Genomic DNA, 25,191 nt, shown 5'->3' with positions numbered 1-25,191 from the left:
GTAAATATGCCGCTCCCCCGCTCCTACTATGGCAACCAGGACTTTAATAACGTCCTGGCTGCTATAGTAACACTGAAAGCATTTTGAAGACGGATCCGTCTTCAAATGCTTTCAGTACACTTGCGTTTTTCCAGATCCGGCGTGTAATTCCGGCAAGTGGAGTACATGCCGGATCCGGACAACGCAAGTGTGAAAGAGGCCTTACCTCTCCTCATGTAGCAGACATTACCACAGCTTCTTCTCCCAGAACTTCTCCTATTCACTGCCATCCTCTCCTGCACTAGTCACATGATGGTGACATCATCGCAGGTCCTTCTCAACCACTGCCTGTTTTACTAGTCACATGACCTGTGATGTCATCACAGGTCCTTCAGCTCTTCCAGTCCATTAGATTTAATTGTATTGCTGTCTTGAAGATGGTAATACAGTTGTATCTAGAAGGCAGGCAGGGCATTTGGGGCCTGGGACAAAACATTAGGGGCCCAGGCCCCATATGTTTTAACCTAGCAAACCCCCCGCCCGCCCGCATGCCCGCCCGCATGCCCGCCCGCATGCCCGCATGCCCGCATGCATGCATGCATTGAGGAGGCATAACTGAATTAAGGAAATTTGCTGCTTAGAATGTTGACCACAACTATTTTATCACTCCCCTCCCCAGGTTAAAATCCTAAAGGAAGGGGAACATGGTGGGGCTCTTGGGGCACATACTGTAGATAGAACTTCTTATTTATTTTTCAATTTTAATTGTAATATAAGCAAGACCAAAGAGGATAGATGCCTTGTAGTTCTGGAGTCCTGGGTTCAAATTTTACCAAGGACAACATCTGTATGTAGTTTGTATGTTCTCCCCGTGTTTGTGTGGGTTTCCTCTGGGTAATGCATTAAGCTTAATGAGATCACATGTTCACACTGGCCGCAGGTGATTTGGCGGGTTTTCTTCAATCAAGACGAAGCAGACGGTCTCTACTTGAATAAGTGATGAGGTGAGTTTCATTTTTTAATTTTCAGCTACCATTTTAGGAAAAATCAATTTGTTACCACGCAGTACAAGGAGCTTCAACTTTGCAGCAACTCCCATTTTTCCTAAACTTTGGATCAAATTCAGCTTCATAAACTTCAATTCGCCCAACAGTAATCATAACATATTTCTGATTGCTAACGCTCAATAAGTGAAAATAATATATATTAATTTAAATGCAAGTTAATACCATAATTGAGCACTTAGTACGCCCGCATGACACCAACTTGTGGTTGCTACGGAGGACCTTTATCAACAGAAACCGCATTTCCCCAGAGAGAGCAATTGGAAGCTACTAATTATCAGGCGCGCTGGTATTGAGCCGCACTTGACAGTTAGTTTATATATACAGGAGCAGAATGCACAATTTAAAAAGACAAGTCTGAAAGGTCGGTGATATGCTTGTGAATTAAGCAGTGAAGGAGGCTGTGTCACCGTCACCTGTCTATGGGTCTTTGTGACAGCCATGAAGTGTCACTGAAATGTTGATTGTATTCAGGCTTCTTCGGTGCACTGACAGAACAAAGGCTACCCCATCTATCCAGAGCAGGAGCAGAGGCGAGCTATTCATATCCACCCTTCATGGTGTCATAGTACTTAGATTTTAGGGGTTGATTTTATTACCAACTTTTTTTTTTCTTAATTATTATTAGCTCGTTGTGTATTCTTTAGTTGTACGCGATGTGTATGGATGGGAGAGGTAACTAACTAGGGACATGGTCTTGCAATTTAATGATGTATAATAAAGATATCATGCAATATGAAATGTACATAACTGAAATGGAAAATGTCACAATAACTCTCCCTGCTACCCTCATACTGCATATCTCACAGATCTATGACTGAGTGAGTATTATTAGATGCACTGGAAAGGGCCGCGGTAACTGGAAGAACCAGACTAGAGAGGAGTGAATTGATTCTTTAGAATCCAAATTCAACCAGGATTTTCTTTTTAAAATGTCAGAATTTCTTAAGAAAAAATTTGGCCGAATTTTGATTTTAAGGAAAAAGAGAGAGTTTTCCAGACATTCAGAGTAATTTTCATTTGAATAGAATCTATTTACAGTTGCAAGAAAAAGTATGTGAACCCTTTGGAATGATTTGGATTTCTGCACAAATTGGTCATAAAATGTGATCTGATCTTCATCTAAGTCACAACAATAGACAATCACAGTCTGCCTAAACTAATAACACACAAAGAATTAAATGTTAATATGTTTTTATTGAACACACCATGTAAACATTCACAGTGCATGTGGAAAAAGTATGTGAACCCCTAGACGAATGACATCTCCAAGAGCTAATTGGAGTGAGGTGTCAGCCAATTGGAGTCCAATCAATGAGATAAGATTGGAGGTGTTGGTTACAGCTGCCCTGCCCTATAAAAAACACACACCAGTTCTGGGTTTGCTTTTCACAAGAAGCATTGCCTGATGTGAATGATGCCTGCACAAAAGAACTCTCAGAAGACCTACGATTAAGAATTGTTGACTTGCATAAAGCTGGAAAGGGCTATAAAAGTATATCCAAAAGCCTTGCTGTTCATCAATCCACAGTAAGACAAATTGTCTATAAATGGAGAAAGTTCAGCACTGCTGCTACTCTCCCTAGGAGTGGCCATCCTGTAAAGATGACTGCAAGAGCACAGCGCAGACTGCTCAATGAGGTGAAGAAGAATCCTAGAGTGTCAGCTAAAGACTTACAAAAGTCTCTGGCATATGCTAACATCCCTGTTAGTGAATATACGATACGTAAAACACTAAACAAGAATGGATTTCATGGGAGAATACCACAGAGGAAGCCACTGCTGTCCAAAAAAAAAACATTGCTGCATGTTTACAGTTTGCACAAGAGCACCTGGATGTTCCACAGCAGTACTGGAAAAATATTCTGTGGACAGCTAAAACCAAAGTTGAGTTGTTTGGAAGAAACACACAACACTATGTATGGAGAAAAAGAGGCACAGAACACCAACATCAAAACCTCATCCCAACTGTGAAGTATGGTGGTGGGGGCATCATGGTTTTTGGGCTGCTTTGCTGCATCAGGGCCTGGATGGATTGCTATCATGGAAGGAAAAATGAATTTCCAAGTTTATCAAGACATTTTGCAGGAGAACTTAAGGCCATCTGTCCACCAGCTGAAGCTCAACAGAAGATGGGTGTTGCACCAGGACAACGACCCAAAGCATAGAAGTAAATCAACAACAGAATGGCTTAAACAGAAGAAAATACGCCTTCTGGAGTGGCCCAGTCAGAGTCCTGACCTCAACCCGATTGAGATGCTGTGGCATGACCTCAAGAAAGCGATTCACACCAGACATCCCAAGAATATTGCTGAACTGAAACAGTTCTGTAAAGAGGAATGGTCAAGAGTTAATCCTGACCGTTGTGCATGTCTGATCTGCAACTACAGGAAACATTTGGTTGAAGTTATTGTTGCCAAAGGAGGTTCAACCAGTTATTAAATCCAAGGGTTCACATACTTTTTCCACCTGCACTGTGAATGTTTACATGGTGTGCTCAATAAAAATATGGTAACATGTAATTCTTTGTGTGTTATTAGTTTAAGCAGACTGTGATTGTCTATTGTTGTGACTTAGATGAAGATCAGATCACATTTTATGACCAATTTGTGCAGAAATCTATATCATTCCAAAGGGTTCACATACTTTTTCTTGCAACTGTATACCTGAATCGAATTTCATGGTCGTATGAACCAGACCCGAATTAAATTTTAACAAATTCGCTCATCTCTAAAACAGACCAATCCAATTTTTTCTTTTTCTTTCCAGAAACAGCAGAGCTGAAATTATAGAGGACCGTATCTGGACCATATTGACATCACTGCTTACTTTATCCTTCAACTATGCTATACTTATTACGCTGTGAAACCATTGTGGCCAGTCCCAGCATATTTGCAGTGTAGCAGCTGGATCTCTGCTGGATCCCATTATAGTCAATGGGGCTGGAGGGAATTGTGGTAACATCTGGCTATGCTGGATCCAGAGAGCTGCCGAAACATCCTGCCAGACAGCAGGCCGCAAGAGTGAAGCTAGCCTTAGCTTTTCTTTTTTTTTGTTTTCTTTTTTTTCCCCAGCTCTATGACATTATGATATATCAATACTGGCTATTTAAAGGGCGTCTGTCAGCAGATTTATACCTATGAAACTGGCTGACCTGTTACATGTCCACTTGACAACTGAAGGTACCTGTGTTGGTCCTGTATTCATATGTGCCCACATTGCTGAGAAAACGATGTTTTAATGTATGCAAATGAAAGTGCTCACTAGTATTCACTTATAAATGCACTGCATCTCTGTGACCCCTATAGTTACCCCACTGCTTACCGTGTGCATGATCATTTGTGTAACGTATCTGAATATATAAGGGACATCTATTTTAAGACACAATCCTAACTGGTATTTCTTGTAAATTATTCACTGTCTTAACTGATAAACTAGATACAGCACATAACAGGTCTTAACTTATTTATGAAACACGTGTCACTGTTCACACCTGCACTGACGAAAGTCAGTTCAGTCAACACATTAGTTTAATCGTATAGTATTGTAAGTGAGTTCTATACGTCTGTATACTTATTGCACATCCCATTTTATTCAACTTCAGCCAACTCATTGCCATTGCATTTAACTTTAAAGTGAATACTCACTGTTATAGACAACAGTTTGTTTTTACAGCAATCTGAATTGATTCAAACAACGAATGAGAGAATTTATTGATATTTGTTTTGTGTCCGATAGGCCATATTAAAAATATATATATTGATTTGTGTACAAATAATTCTTCACGATTGCCCTGAAGATTGGTATATTCTCTCCCCCTCCCCAAACTCTTGTACTCCATAACAGCAATAGCAAGTACTATCAGAGTGACACTGACATGCATAGCTATGGGTAAAAGCATATTTGATGGTGTTAAAAAAAAAAGAGTGATTAAAAACACACTGTGCTGTCAAAGCTTCCAAAAATTGTCCCTTATTAGGGGCATATGGTGTTTAAACACACACCGTGCTATGGGAAAAAAAACAGTGACATTGTTGGTACCAGTAGTCCAAAAATTATACCATAACAGAGGCATGATGCCTGCTTGTATTAGTCATGCACAAGTGTTAATTGTCAGAAGAAAGAGTGACTTGTTCTGCATAAGCGTCCAAAAATTAGGCCGTATTCATACAAGGCATGCACAATTGTTATTTGTAAGATAAAAATGTGGCTTTTTATTGCAGTGTCCAAGAATTATGCATTACTGGGAGCAGAATTCCTTGCCAGTACTTATACATGAAAATTCACAAAAACTAAGAAGTGTTAATTATCCGGAGAAAGAGTGGCTTGTTCTGAACAAGCCTGGAAAAACGCTTCCTTTTAATTGGGAACAGCAGCAATACAGTGTGGATGTGGAAAGGGTGGGGCAACCGTGGCATGTGGGGGAAATAGTAGCAGGACAGCACAGGTGGTATATGTGTATAATAGTAGAAGTGTGTGATAGCAGTAATGGCAACTGTGTAGCAGTAATGATAGTGGCTGTAAGGGTAATGGAAGTGGCAGTAGGGGATTAGCAGCAGGGAACAGCAGCTGCGGTGGCGGCAGCGGCAGCCATACATTACGAAACTTGATGGTAGGCAGACAGACAGCACAGTGGTATGATGGAGCAAATCTATTCATTGGCCTTAGCTGGAGCTATGTGAAAATGTATCCATGCCTCATTCATTTTGTAAAAAAGTTATGTTTTAGACACTGGTGGAGGACAGCTTGGTCTGTTTGGGTTTCACAATGCTTCATGTCAAGCTGAAAACACTCTCTGAAATAACACTGGAGGCTGGGCAAGAGATAACAGAGAAAGCATACTTGGCCAGTTCAGACCACTGTTCCAGTCTGGCCTCTCAGAAGTTCATGGGATATGAGAACATGGTATGTGCCCGGGAAAAGCCTCAGTTGTTTAGATAATTTCACAATTATTTTTATTTAAAAAATGGACAACTGGCTAGAAGAATTAATATCATGCATCAGAATAAAATTTTAGTGAAGATTCAGAAGTGCACATTTGTTCACATTTGCGGACCGATAAGAGTCAGAGTCAGAAAAATTACATTTGGGCTAAGGTGCGGAAATGTTTCACAGTTACTAAAACTGAATGGTACGGCAGCATCTGAACCACCAGCAGCTTAACCAGGAGGGGGTTTTGCTTGCACACAAGCTAATTGCTGGTTGTAAACAGTGTTCTTAGGGCCAAACATGCTTGACAAAGTTTATCACTAAGCCGAAACGTTTCTTGAATAAAGTTCCGTTTTTTGGACGTGCTGTCTCCTTTTTTTTTTTTGGACATCCATAAGGAAGAGGAGGAGTCTGAGCATCATAAGAAGCAGCTGATGATGATGACAAGCAGGAGGACAGACTTGTTCTGATTCGGAATGCTGGCCAGTTCTATTTTCCTACATGATCATGTGCTGCAATATAGCCCTGGTACTTATGTTTGTGTTTGAACAACACCACATCTTATTTTAGTCCTACATATCTTGCACACGGCTGTGGTTTTGTGTGCTGGCCTTTGTATATTACCACCGTAAACATAACTATGCATGGCGTCCTCCACCTCCCCCTGGACCCACTCCTCATGTCAGTCCAAACGCTGACTGTTCTCACACAATTCATTAACAGGGAGAATCTGTTGACTCCCGTTCAGGATCATAAATACAGATGAGCGAATCGAAGTTGAATTCAATCCGAATTTCAGGAAAAATTTGATTTGTCCTAAAGTCGAATTTCCTCATGGTTCATGGTAAATAATCGCATTATTTCTAAAATGGCTGCTGCACTTGTTACAAAGTGAAAGTAAGAAGCCCGGGAACGAGGTAGAACCCAAAATGCCATGCAGACAGCCAATCAGCAGATAGACAGCCCCTGTGATGTCACAGCCCTATAAAAAGTCTCAGCCTGCTCGGTCTGTGCCATTTTACAGTGAACTTAGTGCAGGGAGAGACGTTGCAGGCACTAGGAACAGTGATTCGGAAAGACTTTATTAAAAAACAAAACAAAAAAAAAACTACTGAGCAGTTCAGGGAACGATTATTCATAGTGTAGGGAAAGGAGAGGGAGGCATTATCCACATTGTAGGGAGAGCGCAGGGTCCAATAGGGGAGTGTAAAGCCTGGATAATAGGAGCGATTCCTTGCTGCACTAATTGGGGATACGAAAAGTGATCTATTACTACAGATTTTAAGTAGTTTTTGTGAGTAATTTCACTAATCCTAGCATCTTTTATTGGGTTGAAAGTACCAGTTTTGGGATGTCTTACTTTTAAATATATAAAAGTATTTCCATTCATCCTTGCGTCTGGGGTATATTTGCAGTCTGATACAACGAGATTTGGGGTGTATTTATTTTAAATATATAAAAGTACATCCATTCATCCTTGCTTTTGTGGTGAAAGTGTGGTTTGATACAACCAGTTTTGGGGTGTGTTTATTTCATATATAAAAATATATAGAGTGCAACAGAACAGGTTTTGTAAAAACCTATGTGGAGTCAGCTGATGACAGTGTAAAAGGAGTGCGCTTCTTCTGGACGCGAACATCTACCTGTAAGGCTGAGTTCACACTTGAGTTATTTGGTCAGTTTTGGCCCCGTAACTGACCAAATGATTCTAAGAGTGACGCCTTTTATACGTACTCACAGTACTGTTTCACTACCACAGCCGACTCCCTATGCATGTTACTGCAAGGCACAGTGTTCTACCCACTATACAGGCTCTCTGCAGCCAGGAAATAGCTGTTTTTTTTTAACACAATTCATCACAAATAAATTCGGATTAAATTGAATCTTTTTAGGAAATTCGTCAAACCGTCCGAATCTAATTTTTTTTGAAATTTGCTCATCATAATCACATCCTTCTCACTCTGGATGACCTGTCTTTCACTGCATTACACAGACAAATCATTGATTTGAACGGACACTTTGCGATTTCTCCTGTTTTGTTGCTGCAGGCAAACTGAAAGCTTTCTTAAAAGTTTCCCCACAGATCACAGGAGTCTCAGCAGGTGGACACTTTCAGGGAGATTAATCAAGATCAGCATGTACATACAGGTTTTTATATTTCCCCTGCTTGCATCAGATGCGGCAAAATTATTAAGAGGCGGATTCCGCCTAATGTTGGTGGCACATCTGTGTAGGTCTGTGCGCCAAAGCAGAGATCAGTAAGGGATCTGTTATAGATTTCTGCTATAAGCTATGCCAGTTTCTTGGTATAATAAACATGTCGGGTCTTTTAGTATGGCCCCACACTGCTTGCTGTGTGGTGAGCAGTGCCAAACCTAAAAATTTTGCGCAACTTCAGCTTGCACCACAGAGACTGATAAATATCCCCATTTGTGATCAAATTATTTCAAGAGACCGTTCTAACAAGAAGGGGGTCATACTTAAAGAAATGGTCATATATAATGATGTCATGTGCTGAATGATACAGAAACCTTTCAATCTCTGAAATGTGAGTTTTGATGCTTGCATTAAACTTGAAAAAAAAAAAACATACCTGTATTTGGCATAACCAGTCGTCCTCCTTGATGGCCAAAAATTCCACAAACTCTCATCTCTGGCTTGGATGAAATAGATGACAGATTCTGAATATAGGGAGTTTTATTTCGACTGTGTAGGGTACTGAAACACCTATTATTACCGTGTGGAAAGGTCCCTGAAAGTGTCTTTCCATGGAAATCTGGCCTCTCAGTCACCCCAAGTGAGACCATAAAAGAGCTTTGCACCTTGACCTTGATGTCTGTGAGAGGGTTAAATATTGAAGACTCAGTCATTATTTCTTTGTCCATAGGGTCCTGGAAACAAATTGGGCCACTGTATGTTCTGCTCACTGTTAAGTCCGGTTGTAGAGAAGAGTTCAATAAAAGTGAGTTACCTATAAGACAAAGAATAACTTCTAAGCTGGAAACACAAGACGGATTATATGAAAATGTATAGACAGCAAAATATTAAACCCACGTATTTTACAGAAATGAATAAAAAGCCTATTAAACTTTGCAAATCCGTAGCACAAGGATTTCTAACATAAACCCATACCATTAAATCCTATGTGATAGAAGCCACCTAAGCGTTAAGGGAATTACAGAGTGTGCACTCATTTGTCTCCCAGTTAATGTAATTTTACTATGCACTTATACACCGAGTCCTGTCTTCTTCATTTTGGTGCCTCTATCTATATTTGATACACATGTCATAACTGCAGTATTATGCATGGCTGAAGCCAACTGGCTACTTTGTTACAGCAGCTCAAGTTAATGTAATGTAACTTGTTGGCTGATATGTGCCTGGCAAATATATTCATAGTTCTGAAATGGTTTAATACTCAGCATTTCACATATTCAACTAAAATACAGCTAACAGCTTGAGGAGCTATTCCAGGAGGAGCTGACCCTTCTCCTTATTTTCAGTGCACGTTCTCTGAGCTAATGCAATGGCCAGGCATTATCTTGCTATTTTACATCTGTATAATAGGTGGTCCTCAGTGGTGAACAGAATGATTGTCCACACCTATTGTGGGAATTTATCAAGCCATGCACTGAAGAATTCTGGGTTTAAAAAAAGTTGCAAACTAAAGCTTTGTGACCTTTTGTGAAAAAAAAAATAATATGTGGCATTTTTTTTAATCATTTACTCTAGTTTTGAAAAGTGTATGAGCAAGTGGGTATGGTTAGCCTGTCAAGCTGACTTAGAATGATTCTCTGGTCCCATAATGCCATTTTATCTTTCAAAGAACACCAAACACTGCATATTTTTGCCCCATATGCCTTTTTTCATATCAATACTTTCCTTCCCCTGTTCTTGGCATCACTGCATCCTGGCAGGATGTTTACATGGTTTATTCCCTGCTTTTCAGTTAACCAAACCTAGCATGCTTTGCTCTGTCATTTTTTTTTTTTTCAGGGCTGGCTCCGCCTGCCATACTATCCCTTCTGCCGCAGTAGTTACAACTCCTACACCTACCATCTCCATTTTTGTTAGGCGGAGCAAGCTCTGTAAATTATTACAGAGCATAGCATGCTGGGTTTGGTAAACAAACTCATGAAAACAGTAAGTTCTACATGAAAACATCTTGCCAGGATGCAGTGATGCCAAGAATGGAGGAAAGAAAGTGTTGACAACATGGGGCAAAAGTATGCAGTGTTTAGTGTACTCTGGGCAGATGAAATAATTTTTATTATGAGATCAGATTTATCAACTGAGACCTTTAAGCCAGATTTATCAACTGAGACATTTAGAGAAGCACTCACATATTACACTCTCCCTCTTCACTGCAGGGGATGTAATCGAGGTGGGCCTTATTCATCTTCCAACAAAAGTAATAGTAAGGAAGGATTGTTCTTGTACATGGAGAACAAGAGAGGAGGACATCAGAGCATGCAGAAACTTGAATGGAAGATTTTCAGCCATATGTGTCCAGCATTTTTGTAAGTGGAATTAGACTAACTCTTGTAGCCCTCAGTTCCTTTGATCATCATGGTAATTATAAGTTGACACTACTCTATGGAACATAGGATGAAGAACAGGGTTGCTAACATGTTTTTTTCCGTTTAACTGAACAGCTTTTAAAAAGCATGGCCAAAATGTTTTAACACACTTTGAAAATAATAATAAATCGTAAAGATCATATCATATCCTATAAAGGTGTAAATTTAGACATGCACCAAATTTATAATAGTGGCTCAGGCTGGATGATACCACCTATTGATTGGCTTAGTTTGAGACACAATTGTCATGCATTTTTGGCTCATTTTACACCCAAGCCCCTCTTCCATTAAGCCCTACCCCTTAGCTGGGCTAGGAGCATAGAACTTTTCTGAACATAGATGCAACACATTGTTCCATAGATGCAATACATTGTTCTCACATGGGCCAATGTGTCTATAGCCAAGGGTGGGCACAGATGTTAGAGGATCCTTGTGCAAGAGCAGTGTATGAGCCCTTTGCCTCACATGACTCTAACAATCCATCAGTATTTTTTAACCATAAAGTTTATTAGTTTTTTTACTTATTTGCAATCTAATAAATAGTAAAAGGCTATTTTTAGGTGGCAATGGGTTTCCCTTACCCACTAGTACCCTGTGACAATTTGAACATATGGTAGGTATTTTCCTGTCTATAGCCAAGAATAGTCGAAAAGGCTACTATTTTTTGGGCTGTCCAAGAATTTATAGACTGTTGACAACCCTGATGAAGAGGTATTCTAATATCACATCCAGCCATTAGACTCCAGTCTGCTCTAACTATTGTGGGACCATCCGCACCACACTGAATCTACAGATTTCCATGGATCTGGTAAGTATAAACCTTTGTTGGGTTCTGGTTATACAACTATATTCTACATCTAGCCCCGGAGACAGGAAATCCCTTTTAATGAAATTGTTAGTCACATGACTAGGCCCAAATAGTTTAAAATGCCATTTAAATCATTTACACCAGTCTATGTTCTTTGACTGACCCAGAGAGCAATTCCATTATTAAAATATATTAGAAAAGTGCTGGTTGTATTGCAGGTAAATCCACATATTAAATATATGAAAAGTCATCTCTCATGTGACTTCACTTCGATGCATTAAAGAAAGGATTTGAGCAGAACGAGGCACCAAGTGATTACAGACTCACCCAAGTGAGGAAGACTTTGGGTATATAAGCTTAATATGGAGACTATCCTAGTACTACCATATAAAACTCATGAATATGGATTTATGGTAATCAAGATGATGACAGCCTAGATTCAGGACACACAAAGAAGCGATAAATGTATGTGCCTAATATAATTGCTTCCTTCAAATATATTAATATATACAGTGCTGTACATGGTGTAAACCTAACTTAGTTGAGCTGAGCTGCAACGATAGACATAAGACTTATTCTCACCAATCTAAGGTATCGCACAGTAGTCAGAACTAACACCATCCATGTGTCACAGACCTAGATAATGTGCAAAGTATGTTCTTCAGTCGTCACAGAACTCATCTCCAGGACAAGAGAAAGTTACTAGTTACGAAATAAAAAATGCTAGTATTTTCATTTTCATCCCTTGCCTGAAGGCTTCCTGGAGCATAATATTTTATTCATTGGTCTCCATTGCTAAAGAACATTGTGTAACAAGACTCTTTCCTTAATGGGCGAGAAGTGTTCCCTATTTTTAAATGGTATTTTGCATCCTATACATAATTCTTTTACATTAAAATCCAAAAAACAGCTGGAAGGGGAAGAAAAGAACTAGGGGCCTCCACCTTTCTAGAATATATGGGTTTGAATTTAGGATAACTCCATCACTCATAAAAACCAACCAAGAAGATTAAAAGGCTTGTGCATTCATAAAACTACACATACATAATTATCTTTCCATAAAATAATTCCCTTACTAATAATAAAGTACTTTTAGTTTGGACTCCAACTCTCTTTTGTGGACCCCCCTCCCAGTCACAGAACCACAATAATCCAGAGTACACATATGTGGCACGATGGTCCATCTGCCGATCATGTGACTTCCCCCACTTGTAACCCAGTTCTCTTAAATTGAACATGCCTATCTTTTGAGGCTATCTAAGAACTTGTTATTTTGAGCACAGGCACAGAAAACAGTCAATACCACATAATAGAAGGCAAGTCACTGGGGCCAGAAGTGGAGGAAGTCACATAATTGGCAGGGGAGCATACAGTATCTTACAAAAGTGAGTACACCCCTCACATTTTTTTTTTTTTTTTATTCTATCTTTTCATGGGACAACACTGAAGATATGACACTTTGATACAAGTTGTCAGTATACAGCTTGTATAACAGTGTAAATTTGATGTTCCTTCAAAATAACTCTACACACTGCCATTAATGTCTAAACCGCTGGCAAAAAAAGTGATTACACCCCTAAGTGAAAATGGCCAAATTGTGCCCAAATGTTAATATATTTTGTGTGGCCACCATTATGTTCCAGCACTGCCTTAACTCTCTTGGGCATGGAGTTCCCTAGAGCTTCACAGGTTGCCACTGGAATCCTCTTCCACTCCTCCATTATGAAATCACGGAGCTGGTGGATGTTAGAGACCTTATGCTCCTCCACTTCCTGTTTGAGGATTCCCCATAGATGCCCAATATGGTTTAGGTCTGGAGACATGCTAGGCCAGTACAGCACCTTAACCTGAAGTTTCTTTAGCAAGGCAGTGGTCGTCTTAGAGGTGTGTTTGGGGTCGCTAATATGCTGGAATACTGCCCTGTGACCCAGTTTCCAAAGGGAGAGGATCATGCTCTGCTTCATTATGTCACAGTACCTGTTGGCATTCAAATTTCCCTCAATGAACTGTAGATCCCCACAGCCGGGATCTCTTCCCGCTGCAGAGTTTGTTGTGCATGCTTTGCTTTCTCTCTGCACTTGTACACAGCCTATGTGGGTCTTCTCCTACAAGCTGCATTGTGTGTGCTTTCCTCCATATCTACAGCCTGTAAGGTGTTCACCTTCTACTCTCTGATATGCCAAGTACTATACAGTCTCCTCACGCTCCCTGATGATATCTTGAATGCTAAGAAATGGAAAGGTGTCCATACCTTTACGTTGGATCCCTGTCATTTCAGGTTTGAGTCCCTATTCTGACCCATATTTGGCACATACAGTATATTTTACAAGAAGCCACCCCTAAATGATTTTTGAACCCAATGCACAGTACTTTATAAAAAAAATAAAAATAAAAAAATAAAGTATATACCTTACACATATTCTAGAACTGAATTGGGTTAAGCTTGAAATGACATCATGAAGTTAGAATTTGTGAAGACCACCTTGTCATCTGATAAATGTACAGAAAAAACCTGCAGGATAAGTTCATTAGGTGAAAAAGGAAACCAAGGTCAAAGCAAACCAACCTTGTCGGACAGTTTTGAAATTGAAAGTCTGAAAGCCTCCTGTCAGGGCAGACGAATCAATAACATCCACGCCATACTCGCTCTGGCTCCTTCGATATAACGTAATTCCCACCACCAGCACAGCCACAGCAATGATGGCAGCTCCCAGACCAGAGTACAGAGCAATGTCACTAGCGTTTTCAGCGCCTGTGCAGAAAATAAGGAAGGAGGGGGAAAAACAAGACAGATTACTTCAAGGTGTTCAGTGAAATCCACACCGCTGAGGGACTGCTGTAAGTAGACAAATGGCAGGGGAAAAAAAAAAAGTGCTTTATGTTGCAGAAATCTGTTCAGTTCAAGTCAAGACATAAGTAAGTTTCATGGAAGCAACCACTGTTGATTACCATTAGATGAACTACACAGAGATCGTGTGCAAATGTAAGATATCTATTTAATGCAGTAATTGCATTGAAACGTATGGTGCTCTGCTGGGTGCCCACCACCACTTTTACGGTGCTTACAAATGTTACATAACTGTGTGGAAGATAAAAGCTTCATGAATGGCCAGTCTTACACAGTGTGACTAATTTAGTAAAGATTTGCATTGCTATTCTGTATTGAACAGGAATTATAAGCTACATTGAGTATGACCAGGCATGCACCATATTCTAACTTGTGTCATATTTAGGAGGGCACGGATGCCACTCCACTCACCTTGTGTCTTCTGCAATTCCAGTGCTCTAGAAGCAGTCCTGAGCACTGGTGTCCTGTGTGTCTATTAGGAATATTCTACATTGAATCTCACCCTTTTCTACAGTATTGCAAGGGTTAACCTCATTGTGCTCTGTGTGCAGCTGCTAGGCTGTTTGTCTCACTCACTGCCTGAGCAATAAGGATCCTATGTTGCTAATTTCTTGCTAAGGTGTTGTCTGCCTGTGTACTAACCTCTGCTTGTTTACTGCATTCTGAACCTCCTCTGCCTGGCCCGATCTGTGCTTGTTTATCATAGTGACCCTCTGATGCCAACCCTACCCTCAGACCTGTTTCATGGATTTGCATGTACTCTGCCTGCACTGACCTTGGCCTGTTACTAACTACGAGTTGTGTCTGATTCCTCGGTGCTGTGCACCCGTGTCTCTGATCTCTATGGGTCAGCTGTTAACTACATCGGGACTATGCTCCAGGAGGTAGAGGCTTGGTGTCTCCCCTGCAGAGAAGTACAGGTGTTAAAGCAGTTATCAGCAGTACACCAATACTAATAGATATCCACAACTTTTTTTTAACAAAAATACTTTCAGAAAACTAAGTAATTTAATATTCCACAACTAGAAAGAAAAGGGCAAATGAAGGGCTTTTAGGGTAAATGTTGTGTCTGAAAATGCATCTTAAAATTATCTTTTACCATATCATCATAAGAAAAGATATTGATGGGCTCATGCACTCACTAATTTCTAAGTCTTTCTAACTTTCTCTGGTCTCTTTCACATGTCATTGAATCACAGATATGTTCTGTCTGAGGTATCCATGGACTGCTTACGTATCCATTTACTTTACCATGCCTTTTCACACATCACTGGTTTTCCAAGGGCCATGGGTCTGTGTTGACACCACATAAGCATGCCCTATTTTTTGTCCATGATTATGGACCTCACACGCACATTATAGCCTATGGTTTATGTTTGATCCATGGTTTTCACATGGGCCCACATAGGCTGTGTACAAGTATTGCTAGGATATTCTCTGGAAATTAATATTCAGCCTAACAGTGTCTGTGAAATACAAATGACAGACAAGGACGAATAATGGACACATGGACCAAACATGGATTCTTCACAGACATCTTCATGGCTGAATCACTGACCATCCTCTCACAGATGACATGACAGGGACATGTGAAAGAGGTCTAAATCATTTCTTTTCTATTGAAGAATTGTTGAGGTTTCAATCATATAGATCGCTATTGATGGCATTGTCAGGCATGTCAAGCACATCATTTGAAAGGATTGTCCACTTTGGACAATGTATTTTTGCTAGAAGACTTTCCCCTTACTACAAGCTGATGACAATGTGTTCTACTGTTTGGACTTCTAACAATCATCTGTAATCAATAGCAGATTTGTTCATTTTCTCTGTAGCACCTCCACAGGGAAAATGAAGTATTACACAGTCACCATTGAAAAAGGACTGTCCATGCAATCAAAAAACAAGCCAGGTCCTCCAGAATGAGAAGTTCTCTTTGTAGCCACACTCTTCTCTAGTTAGAAGAACATGTTACCTGGGAAAATGTTGAAAGCCCCTTTCACAATAGTGTAGTTTACATAAGACTAATTTTGCTTGTACAGGAGAAATTCAAGTGTTTAAACAGTCATTTGATCCAGGCACATCACTGAGTTAATATGTTCTCCATTGCTATTGAATGCTGAGGGAAGAATTAATTATTTGAAGTTTGCTTTTTTTTTTAAAGTTACCTTGATGCATACACGCTGTGTCGTATAATACAAACCTCTTATAAGACACGGCAGGATACATCATTTGAACAGCCTTAACTTAACAAATTACAAATTACATTAGCTACAACAATACAGATTCAGTTACAAAGCAACATTTTAAATATCACTAGAGCTATGGGAATATTAACATATGCATTATTCATTCATTGGTAATTATAGCTAACTTCCTATAACTTCGCATCAATTCATATAATTTAAGAACCTGTAATGACTTACTGTATTTCAGATTAAAATCTCCCTTTAATTTGCAAGGGTTGTAAATTCTTTAAAATGCCTTTTTTTATTGCTCACCCACTCATAGACCTTTTTATGTTATCAAGAGTGTACCATTCTTTTCTTATAGTGTAGTGACCATTCCAGTAAGCATTAAACCTGGTATCCTTACACTTTGAAGATCACATGGTAACTTTGGTATGGAGTAAAGAGGAATGTCTGAATTTGTAGTGTTCACTAACAGTAGATCAGTCCATTCATCTTGCTTTACATTATGCATATCTACTTTACATTAAAAGGGTAGCCTCTTCTCGACAAGCACTTTCTTTTTAAATTGTAGCTGACCAAGAGTTCAGAAATTTGCCACTTATCTGGCATCAGAAACCATTAGCAACTCGCCATTTTTTTTGTGTGGGGGAGGGGGGGAAGCTACACCTGATCAAATATTGCAAATACTGTAGATGACCATGTAACACATGGATGACCCAATACACTTAAGCAAGAATAAGTCTTTGTTAGCAACTGGACTCTATGAAGTCTATATGTAGAGTAGAACGAAAGAGGTTGCTAAGATGGACAGACTCTTTAAAGGGAATGTGTCATCAGAAAATGACTTATTGTTTAAATCAATTAAAAAAAATTAAAAAAAAATCAAATAATTTTTAATGGTGTTATTTTTTATTTTCTATGTCAATATCTATAGTTAAACAAAAACCATAAAATCCTGTAGTTTTCACATAGTTCATGTGAGCGTGATGACATCACCACGTGATTACACTGGGAGCACACAGTGACATCATACTCAGAGCAGGTCCTTCGGCAGTTCTATGCGTGTGCACTGGTGTATTACCGCTTTTAATGGCCGTTAGATGGGTGCACTGTCTAAATGGGCGTCAAAAACGGTTCCAATGATTAATAGAATGAAAGGGGTTTTAACATAGCATATTAGTTTGTAATAAACAGAATTTCTAGTCAAACTTCAACTAAGCTGCCGAATGGAATTTTCCAAACTTTGCTCATCTCTACTGTTAAGAACAGCTCCATAATCATGTTCAGGACGCAGATGGCAGCATCCATAATCATGTTCAGAAAACAGAATAAATAACTCTACAATCAGAATATAAAAACATATTAGGAAAAAAGGAGATGTGTCACTTTCTGGTTCTAACTGGGAGATAACATTTTTGGTGACACATTTCCTTTAAAGGGGTTATCCGAGTAATGGAAAAATAAATAAATAAAAAATAAATAAATAAATAAAACAACTCTTCCGGGCTTACATATACATTAGTTAAAGGGGTCCTGCAGTTTTTTAAACTGATGATCTATTCTCTGGATAGATCATCAGCATCTGATTGGCAGGGGTATGACACCTGGGACCCCCGCTGATCAGCTGTTTGAGAAGGCAACGGCGCTGGAAGTAGTGCTATGGCCTTCTCACTGTTTACTGCAGGCCCAGTAACGTCACGACATGTATCAATGGCCTGAGCGGGGCTAAGCTCTGTTCACTTGAATGGAGCTTAGCCCCACCCAGGCCATTGATACTAGTCATGACGTCACTGGGCCTGCAGTAAACAGTGAGAAGGCTGCTGCACTACTGCCAGCGCCGCTGCCTTCTCAATCAGCTGATCGGCGGAGGTCCTGTATGTCCGACCCCCGCCAATCAGATGCTGATGATCTATCCAGAGGATAGTCAGAAAACAAGCCAGCATCTGCTGTGGCCACCATTTGCCTCACGCAGTGCAACACATCTTCATCACATATAGTTGATCAGGTTGTTCATTGTGGCCTTTGGAATGTTGGTCCACTCCTCTTCAATAGCTGTGCAAAGTTGCAGAATATTGGCAGGAACTGGAACACGCTGGCGTATACGCCGATCCAGAGCATCCCAAACATGCTTAATGAGTGAAATGTCCGGAGAGTATGCTGGGCATGCAGGAACTGGGATGTTTTCAGCTTCCAGGATTTGTGTACAGAATCTTGCAATATGGGGACATGCATTATCATGCTGCAACATGAGGTGATGGTCCTGGATGGATGGCACAACAATGGGCCTCAGGATCTTGTCATGGTATATCTGTGCATTCAAAATGCCATTAAAAAAGCACCTGTGTTCATTGTCCATAACATACGCCTGCCCATACCATAACCCCACCGCCGCCATGGGCCATTAGATCCACAACCGCTCATCTACACGACACCACACACGGTTTCTGACATCTGCCCTGAACAGTGAAAACTGGGACTCATCCGTGAACAGAACGAATCTCCAACATGCCAGACACCATTGAATGTGAGTATTTGCCCACTCAAGTCGATTACAACAACGAAATGCAGTCAGGTCCAGATCCCGATGAGGACGACGAGCATGCAGATGAGCTTCCCTGAGATGGTTTCTGACAGTTTGTGCAGAAATTATTTGGTTATGCAAACCGATTGTTGCTGCAGCTGGGTGCCGGGTGGCTGGTCTCAGACGATCATGGAGATGAACATGCTGGATGTGGAGGTCCTGGAGTGGTGTACTTAAATGTGGTCTGCAGTTGTGAGGGTGGTTGGATGTACTGCCAAATTCTCTGAAACACCTTTGGAGATGGCTTATAGTAGAGAAATGAACATTCATTGCACGGGCAACAGCTCTGGTAGACATTCCTGCAGTCAGCATGCTAATTGCACTCTCCCTCAAATGTTGTGGCATCTGTGGCATTGTGCTGTGTGATCAAACTGCACATTTCAGAGTGGACTTTTATTGTGGGCAGTCTAAGGCACACCTGTGCAATATTCCTGCTTTCTAATCAGCACCTTGAAATGACACACCTGTGAGGTGGGATGGATTACCTCAGCAAAGGAGAAGTGCTCACTAACACAGATTTAGACAGATTTGTGAACAATATTTGAGAGTAATGGGTCTTTTGTGTATGTAGAAAATGTTTCAGATCTTTGAGTTCAGCTCATGCAAAATGGGAGCAAAACCAAACGTGTTGCATTTATATTGTTGCTCAGTGTATGTATAGCTTCAATCATGGGCAAGGCATTACTTGTATGTGGTTGTCCGGGGGGAGGTGGCTTTGGGGTCCGATGGCCAGTGGATCAGGGCGATGCTTTTTTCTCACGGCTGCCGACACTGGTAAGGATCTCGCATGCTCGATCCCTCACAGAAGCGGCCAGCAGTCAGACGCAGAGGAAGGGGGCGGGCCACAGGCTCTGACGTTTTGTGTACAGAGCCAGGCCACTCCCTAAGGCAGGGCTAAGCCTGTTCATGAAACGTCAGCACATGGTGCTTGCTGGATGGTGTCACGGGTCACGTGACCCACATCAACAGACAAGAGACAAGCTATTATAGATAAAGAGAGTAATTTACAAAGGTATTCATAGATATGTTATGAAGAAGATTCGCCTATATTTATATAACTCGGACAACCCCTTTAAGTATCATAACAAGTGCGCGAATGAATCATTGACGAAAACTTGTAATATTGTATTAGGAAGCAGATTAAAATGATTTTGGAAGGGTTTTAGTGCAAATAAATCCTGCTAGTAGCTTACAAGGACCAGTATCTATTAGATATCTTAACACATAGCTGGACTGTCATAAATACTGTACTGATATGGTCCACACTATGGTACATTTCAGTGAATTCTTCTATATTCTGATCACCTATATATACAAGTATGAAAATAGTTTTGTAAAACATGAGGCTGGCGTAGCATGAATGCCCAATGTGCATATTTTGGGAGACATCCATTAGATTGGAATACAAAGAGTAGAAATGTAAGGTTTAGGTCAAAGTCTTCTAGATGGAGAACCATTTATAGCAATATCACTGAAGTGAAGATGCTGAACATTACAACTCAAAAATTTATATCTAAATTAGACTCTACATAGATTCGTTGGAAATTGCAAGGAATGCTTATTCATTATTATATTTTTTTTGAGTTGTCATACTGTATTTCCATAAAAGAGAATAAAAAGATAAAATTTGCATGATGATCACATGACACTAGGACAGCAATGGCCACTGTGACTGAAAGGGGAAAAGTGACTTTGCAATAATGCTGGCTGACTTCCTCTATGGCAGTAACTTTTCCTAAATCAATGGCTCTTGGTACTTCCAGGACTTGAGTAGAACAGAATAACATAACAACCAGATGGTCACAAGAAAAGATATATGAAGCACAACAATAAACTCTCCAATAGATGACAGCAAACTAGACAAGGATGACAACAGTTAGATGGAGTCTGGCAATGGAACAGAGCAATAGCATACAGGAAGACGGCAATGAATATAGGTAAGAGGCATATAATGTAGCAGAAACTAATCCTGAACTGCTAAGGGTACTTTCACACTTGCGTCAAACTTTTCCGGTATTGCGTTTCGTCCTAGGGGCTCAATACCGGAAAATAACTGATCAGTTTTATCCTAATGCATTCTGAATGGAGAGCAATCCATTCAGGATGCATCAGGATGTCTTCAGTTCAGTCTTTTTGCCTTTTCAGGATGGAGATAACACCGCAGCATGCTGCGGTTTTATCTCCGTCCAAAATCCTGGAACACTTACTGGAATGCTGGATCTGGCATATTTTTCCATTGAAATGCATTAATGCCAGATGTGTTTGGCAAAACTGATCCGGCATTGCAGTCTACGCATGCACAAAAAAATAAATGCCGATGTCACCGGAGAGACGGAGCTGGCATTTCAATGCACTTGTCAGACGGATCAGAATCCTGATCCATCTGACAAATGCCATCAGTTTGCATACGTTTTGACGGATCCGGCAGGCAGTTCCAGCGTCGGAATCCTCTGCCGCAAGTGTGAAAGTACCCTAAGTCTAACAAGACCGCCATAACATCACAAAATCCAAACAGTAACTTAAATCTGATACCCACAACAAGCACATGTACAATGCAAAAAGAGTCATTCCTATGATGCATAAAAAAACGTGGACTAGGATTCAAGTAAACACACAACTGCACAGAGTGTTCGCTATACCTGGCAAAGAAACCCAGATACTAAAGGTGTTTAAAGGTGTAATAAAAAAGCCCCTCCCAGCAAACACTGGGTTAAGCAAGTTGGTACCACAATAAGATTCCCTGGTAAGTCATTAGCATAGCATTTGCCTCAAAGTTATTGAGAAACAGGCAAGAGCTACCTGTTGCTCGTAACATCTTTGACCATTTTTCCTCGAGATCGCATATGACTATATTTGAGGTCAGACCCTACATCTCACTCTGAAAAACAACCACCTGCTTTTCCGTAAAATAGAGTTGTCACTATGACTCTCCATAACTTCATCTTCAATGAGCTCTGCATTGTGTAGGCAAAAGGTGTCAATTTTCAACAACATCGTTTCTTGAATAGCTTGTAATAACTCATTTTTTCTACAGTATTACTTTTACATAAAGCATTTCGTTTAAAGATTAATGAGTATTAGGATGCAATTAAGAAAGATTTCTCCCCACACATCCATGCCGAGTACAGACGCAATAAATATCTCCTACTAATCCAGAAGATCTTTGAAAATACCATACCCTTTCTTCCCTTGCATGTACTCAAAAGATAATCTGGCTGAATACTATTCTTCAAATCTGCACACTCACGGTGGTAAGAGGGGAAGCAGCCAAGGATTATATTTCAATTAAATATTATATTCAGAAATGATAATGCATAATTGACCAGACAATGGTTTGGAAGTGACTCAATGATCTTGCACATTTTCTTTATATCTAAGTTTCAGCCATGTTCTAGTGCCTTCTTTATTCTAGAAATAATTTACATCAGCAGCTGCGGGAAAAACGATCTTATAAATTATGACTTAGTCTAGTGAGAAGGGAACATGCAGAGCCAAGGACAAGATTTATCAAGAATTACATGTATATTGCAGTATTTACATATCTGTAACCTAAAGCTGGACATACACATTAAATGTGTATTAGGGCACTTTCACACTAGCGTTTTTCTTTTCCGGCACTGAGTTGCATCCTAGGGGCTCAATACAGGAAAAGAACTGATCAGTTTTATCCCCATGCATTATTCAGTTCAGTCTTTTTGACTTTTCAGGACGGAGATAATACCGCAGCATGCTACGGTTTTATCTCCGTACAAAGTTCTGGAACACTTGCCGGAATGCCGGATTCGGCATTATTTTACATTGAAATGTATTAGTGCCAGATCCAGCATTAAAAATACCGCAATGCCGACTCTGTCCTTCCCGTTTGCATGCAAATTGCCGTATCCGGCAGGCAGTTCCGGCGACAGAACTGCTTGCCGGATCACTCTCCCGCAAGTGTGAAAGTAGCCTTACCTGAAACCACTAATTTTGACAGGTTCACCGACCATCTCTGATGGCCACCAAACTCTTCTCTGACTACTGATGTCAGGGGGAGATACAGATCAGGCTTCTTACATATCAACTGCCCAATGCTTTCATTCTCAGCAGCTTTTTCCCCTCTTCCGATTTACTACAAATGGATTCTTGGCCAAGAATACATATATGGGAGGATGTAGCTGTTGGTCAAGCGAGCATTTGGCCAACAACTATTTTATGTATGGCCAGCTTAAGATGCACAATCACTTTTCTACCTAGCATTTTCTACCACACATGCACATGTCTATGATCATGGCTATTCAGCCCACCTTGTATGGTTATCTAAGGGGAGAAACAGCTTTTATTGTTAATGATTTATCTTAAGAACCCTGACTGATTAGTAGAAGAAAGAAGCGAGTGTATGTAATGTATATAAAAATATCCCTGCCAAGATTTTTTTTTTTTTTTTTTTTTTTTTAAGTAATAAAAAAAATATTGAATTACTGTATGCTAAACAACGGATTATATTACACAGATATGAGCCGTTGGGGTTTAAGGTACCTAGAGTTAGAAAAGACAATTTTGGAATAATGGTCACCTTTAATATTTAACTTTTATTATTGAAAATAAAATAAATGCCCTAAAGTGAGGTGCAGAATTGGAAGGAGCAGGGTGGAACCACCCTACTCTTGGTGAGTATACTGTGACTCTAGGGAGGGAGGGAGGAAAGGGAGGGAGGGATGCTGGGTCTCAGCCCCTAGTAGCGCCCTATTAAAGGAGCCCTGTTCCCGTTCACCACCACCTCCTAACCAAAACCCTCAGTTCTCCCTAAGCAGTGCTCTGACTGCCCAGCTTCGTCCTGACAGGGAGCAAGTGAGGGGGGAGGTAGTCCCTAGAAGTCGTTATGGTACACCACCTGCGATACGCCACCAGGTCCCTGGAGGCGATCGCTAGTCGTACACTAGACCTGTGAGGATAGTGTCCTGAAAAACAATATATGTGTGGGTGTCAGGGACCCAGCACACAGACTGTGCAAGAACAGGAACCAGTCTGCATCGCAGGGACAGGTCCACTGACCGGTGACTCCTGACGAGCTAAGTACCTCTCTTCACCCCCATCTGTGACTGCGGCTCGTTATAATGCCACACTATGGGGGTTGCTTGAAATAGTAATGATACATATCAGCTGTTAATAACCGTGCTGTTTACAATTTAAGTGTGATTTGGTGAACTGTCCCAACTGGTGGACAAGTCACCCCTACTGTTGCTTATATCCATTCTTGGGGCCCCTGACGAACTGTAACACAACAGGGAAACGCGTCGGGCCACCCATGGTTATTGAGCTTCTCAGCATCATCAACGAATACATATGTGGGGTGTTCTACCCTGACACCCACACATATATTGTTTTTCAGGACACTATCCTCACAGGTCTAGTGTACGACTAGCGATCGCCTCCAGGGACCTGGTGGCGTATCGCAGGTGGTGTACCATAACGACTTCTAGGGACTACCTCCCCCCTCACTTGCTCCCTGTCAGGACGAAGCTGGGCAGTCAGAGCACTGCTTAGGGAGAACTGAGGGTTTTGGTTAGGAGGTGGTGGTGAACGGGAACAGGGCTCCTTTAATAGGGCGCTACTAGGGGCTGAGACCCAGCATCCCTCCCTCCCTTTCCTCCCTCCCTCCCTAGAGTCACAGTATACTCACCAAGAGTAGGGTGGTTCCACCCTGCTCCTTCCAATTCTGCACCTCACTTTAGGGCATTTATTTTATTTTCAATAATAAAAGTTAAATATTAAAGGTGACCATTATTCCAAAATTGTCTTTACTGTATGCTAAACCAAAACTTTGAGGTACAAACCGAAAAAGTATATGGGTGAATTTATGATTTATCTTGGTGAAAATTTTCTGGGATAAAGTTCCGCCAGTTATCCGCCAGCAATTCTCCAACTATGACAATCAACTTAACTTGGGAAATTGCGCACAAACATCCAATGAGCTTATCATTTCCTGTGCATGCATAGATTAGGGGTTAGGCAATGAACCATACCACCACAAACTTCAATTTCTAAAAACAAAAATGGATTGAGTAGCACATATGCATTTTGCAATACTGCCAGCTTGGAGTGTTTCTACAGAAGAATGTATAGTGTGGCCAACCTAGTACCGACTCTAGGAAAGAGTATAAATGCTGATTTGATAGTTTACAAATTCAACAAAGATTTAAAAAAGTTTTTCTTTCCTCCAAAAACATAACTATG

At 40.5% G+C, this 25,191-nt stretch overlaps 1 protein-coding gene across 1 annotated transcript in view; it reads right to left on the bottom strand.

Moving 5' to 3' along the window:
- UNC5D (unc-5 netrin receptor D) overlaps nt 1-25,191 on the bottom strand; it is a 694,878-nt gene that overhangs the window by 125,651 nt on the left and 544,036 nt on the right. Inside the window, exons 9-10 of the mRNA XM_044283128.1 lie at nt 13,927-14,112; nt 8,566-8,943 (exon numbers count right to left, since the gene is read on the bottom strand). Of these exons, the coding sequence (XP_044139063.1) occupies nt 8,566-8,943; nt 13,927-14,112 (564 nt within the window). The remainder of the gene's footprint in view (nt 1-8,565; nt 8,944-13,926; nt 14,113-25,191) is intronic.

The sequence above is a fragment of the Bufo gargarizans genome, chromosome 2, assembly GCF_014858855.1.
Source record: "Bufo gargarizans isolate SCDJY-AF-19 chromosome 2, ASM1485885v1, whole genome shotgun sequence".
In the NCBI taxonomy this organism is placed as follows: domain Eukaryota; kingdom Metazoa; phylum Chordata; class Amphibia; order Anura; family Bufonidae; genus Bufo; species Bufo gargarizans.
This window is presented reverse-complemented; position numbering and strand designations above follow the sequence as displayed.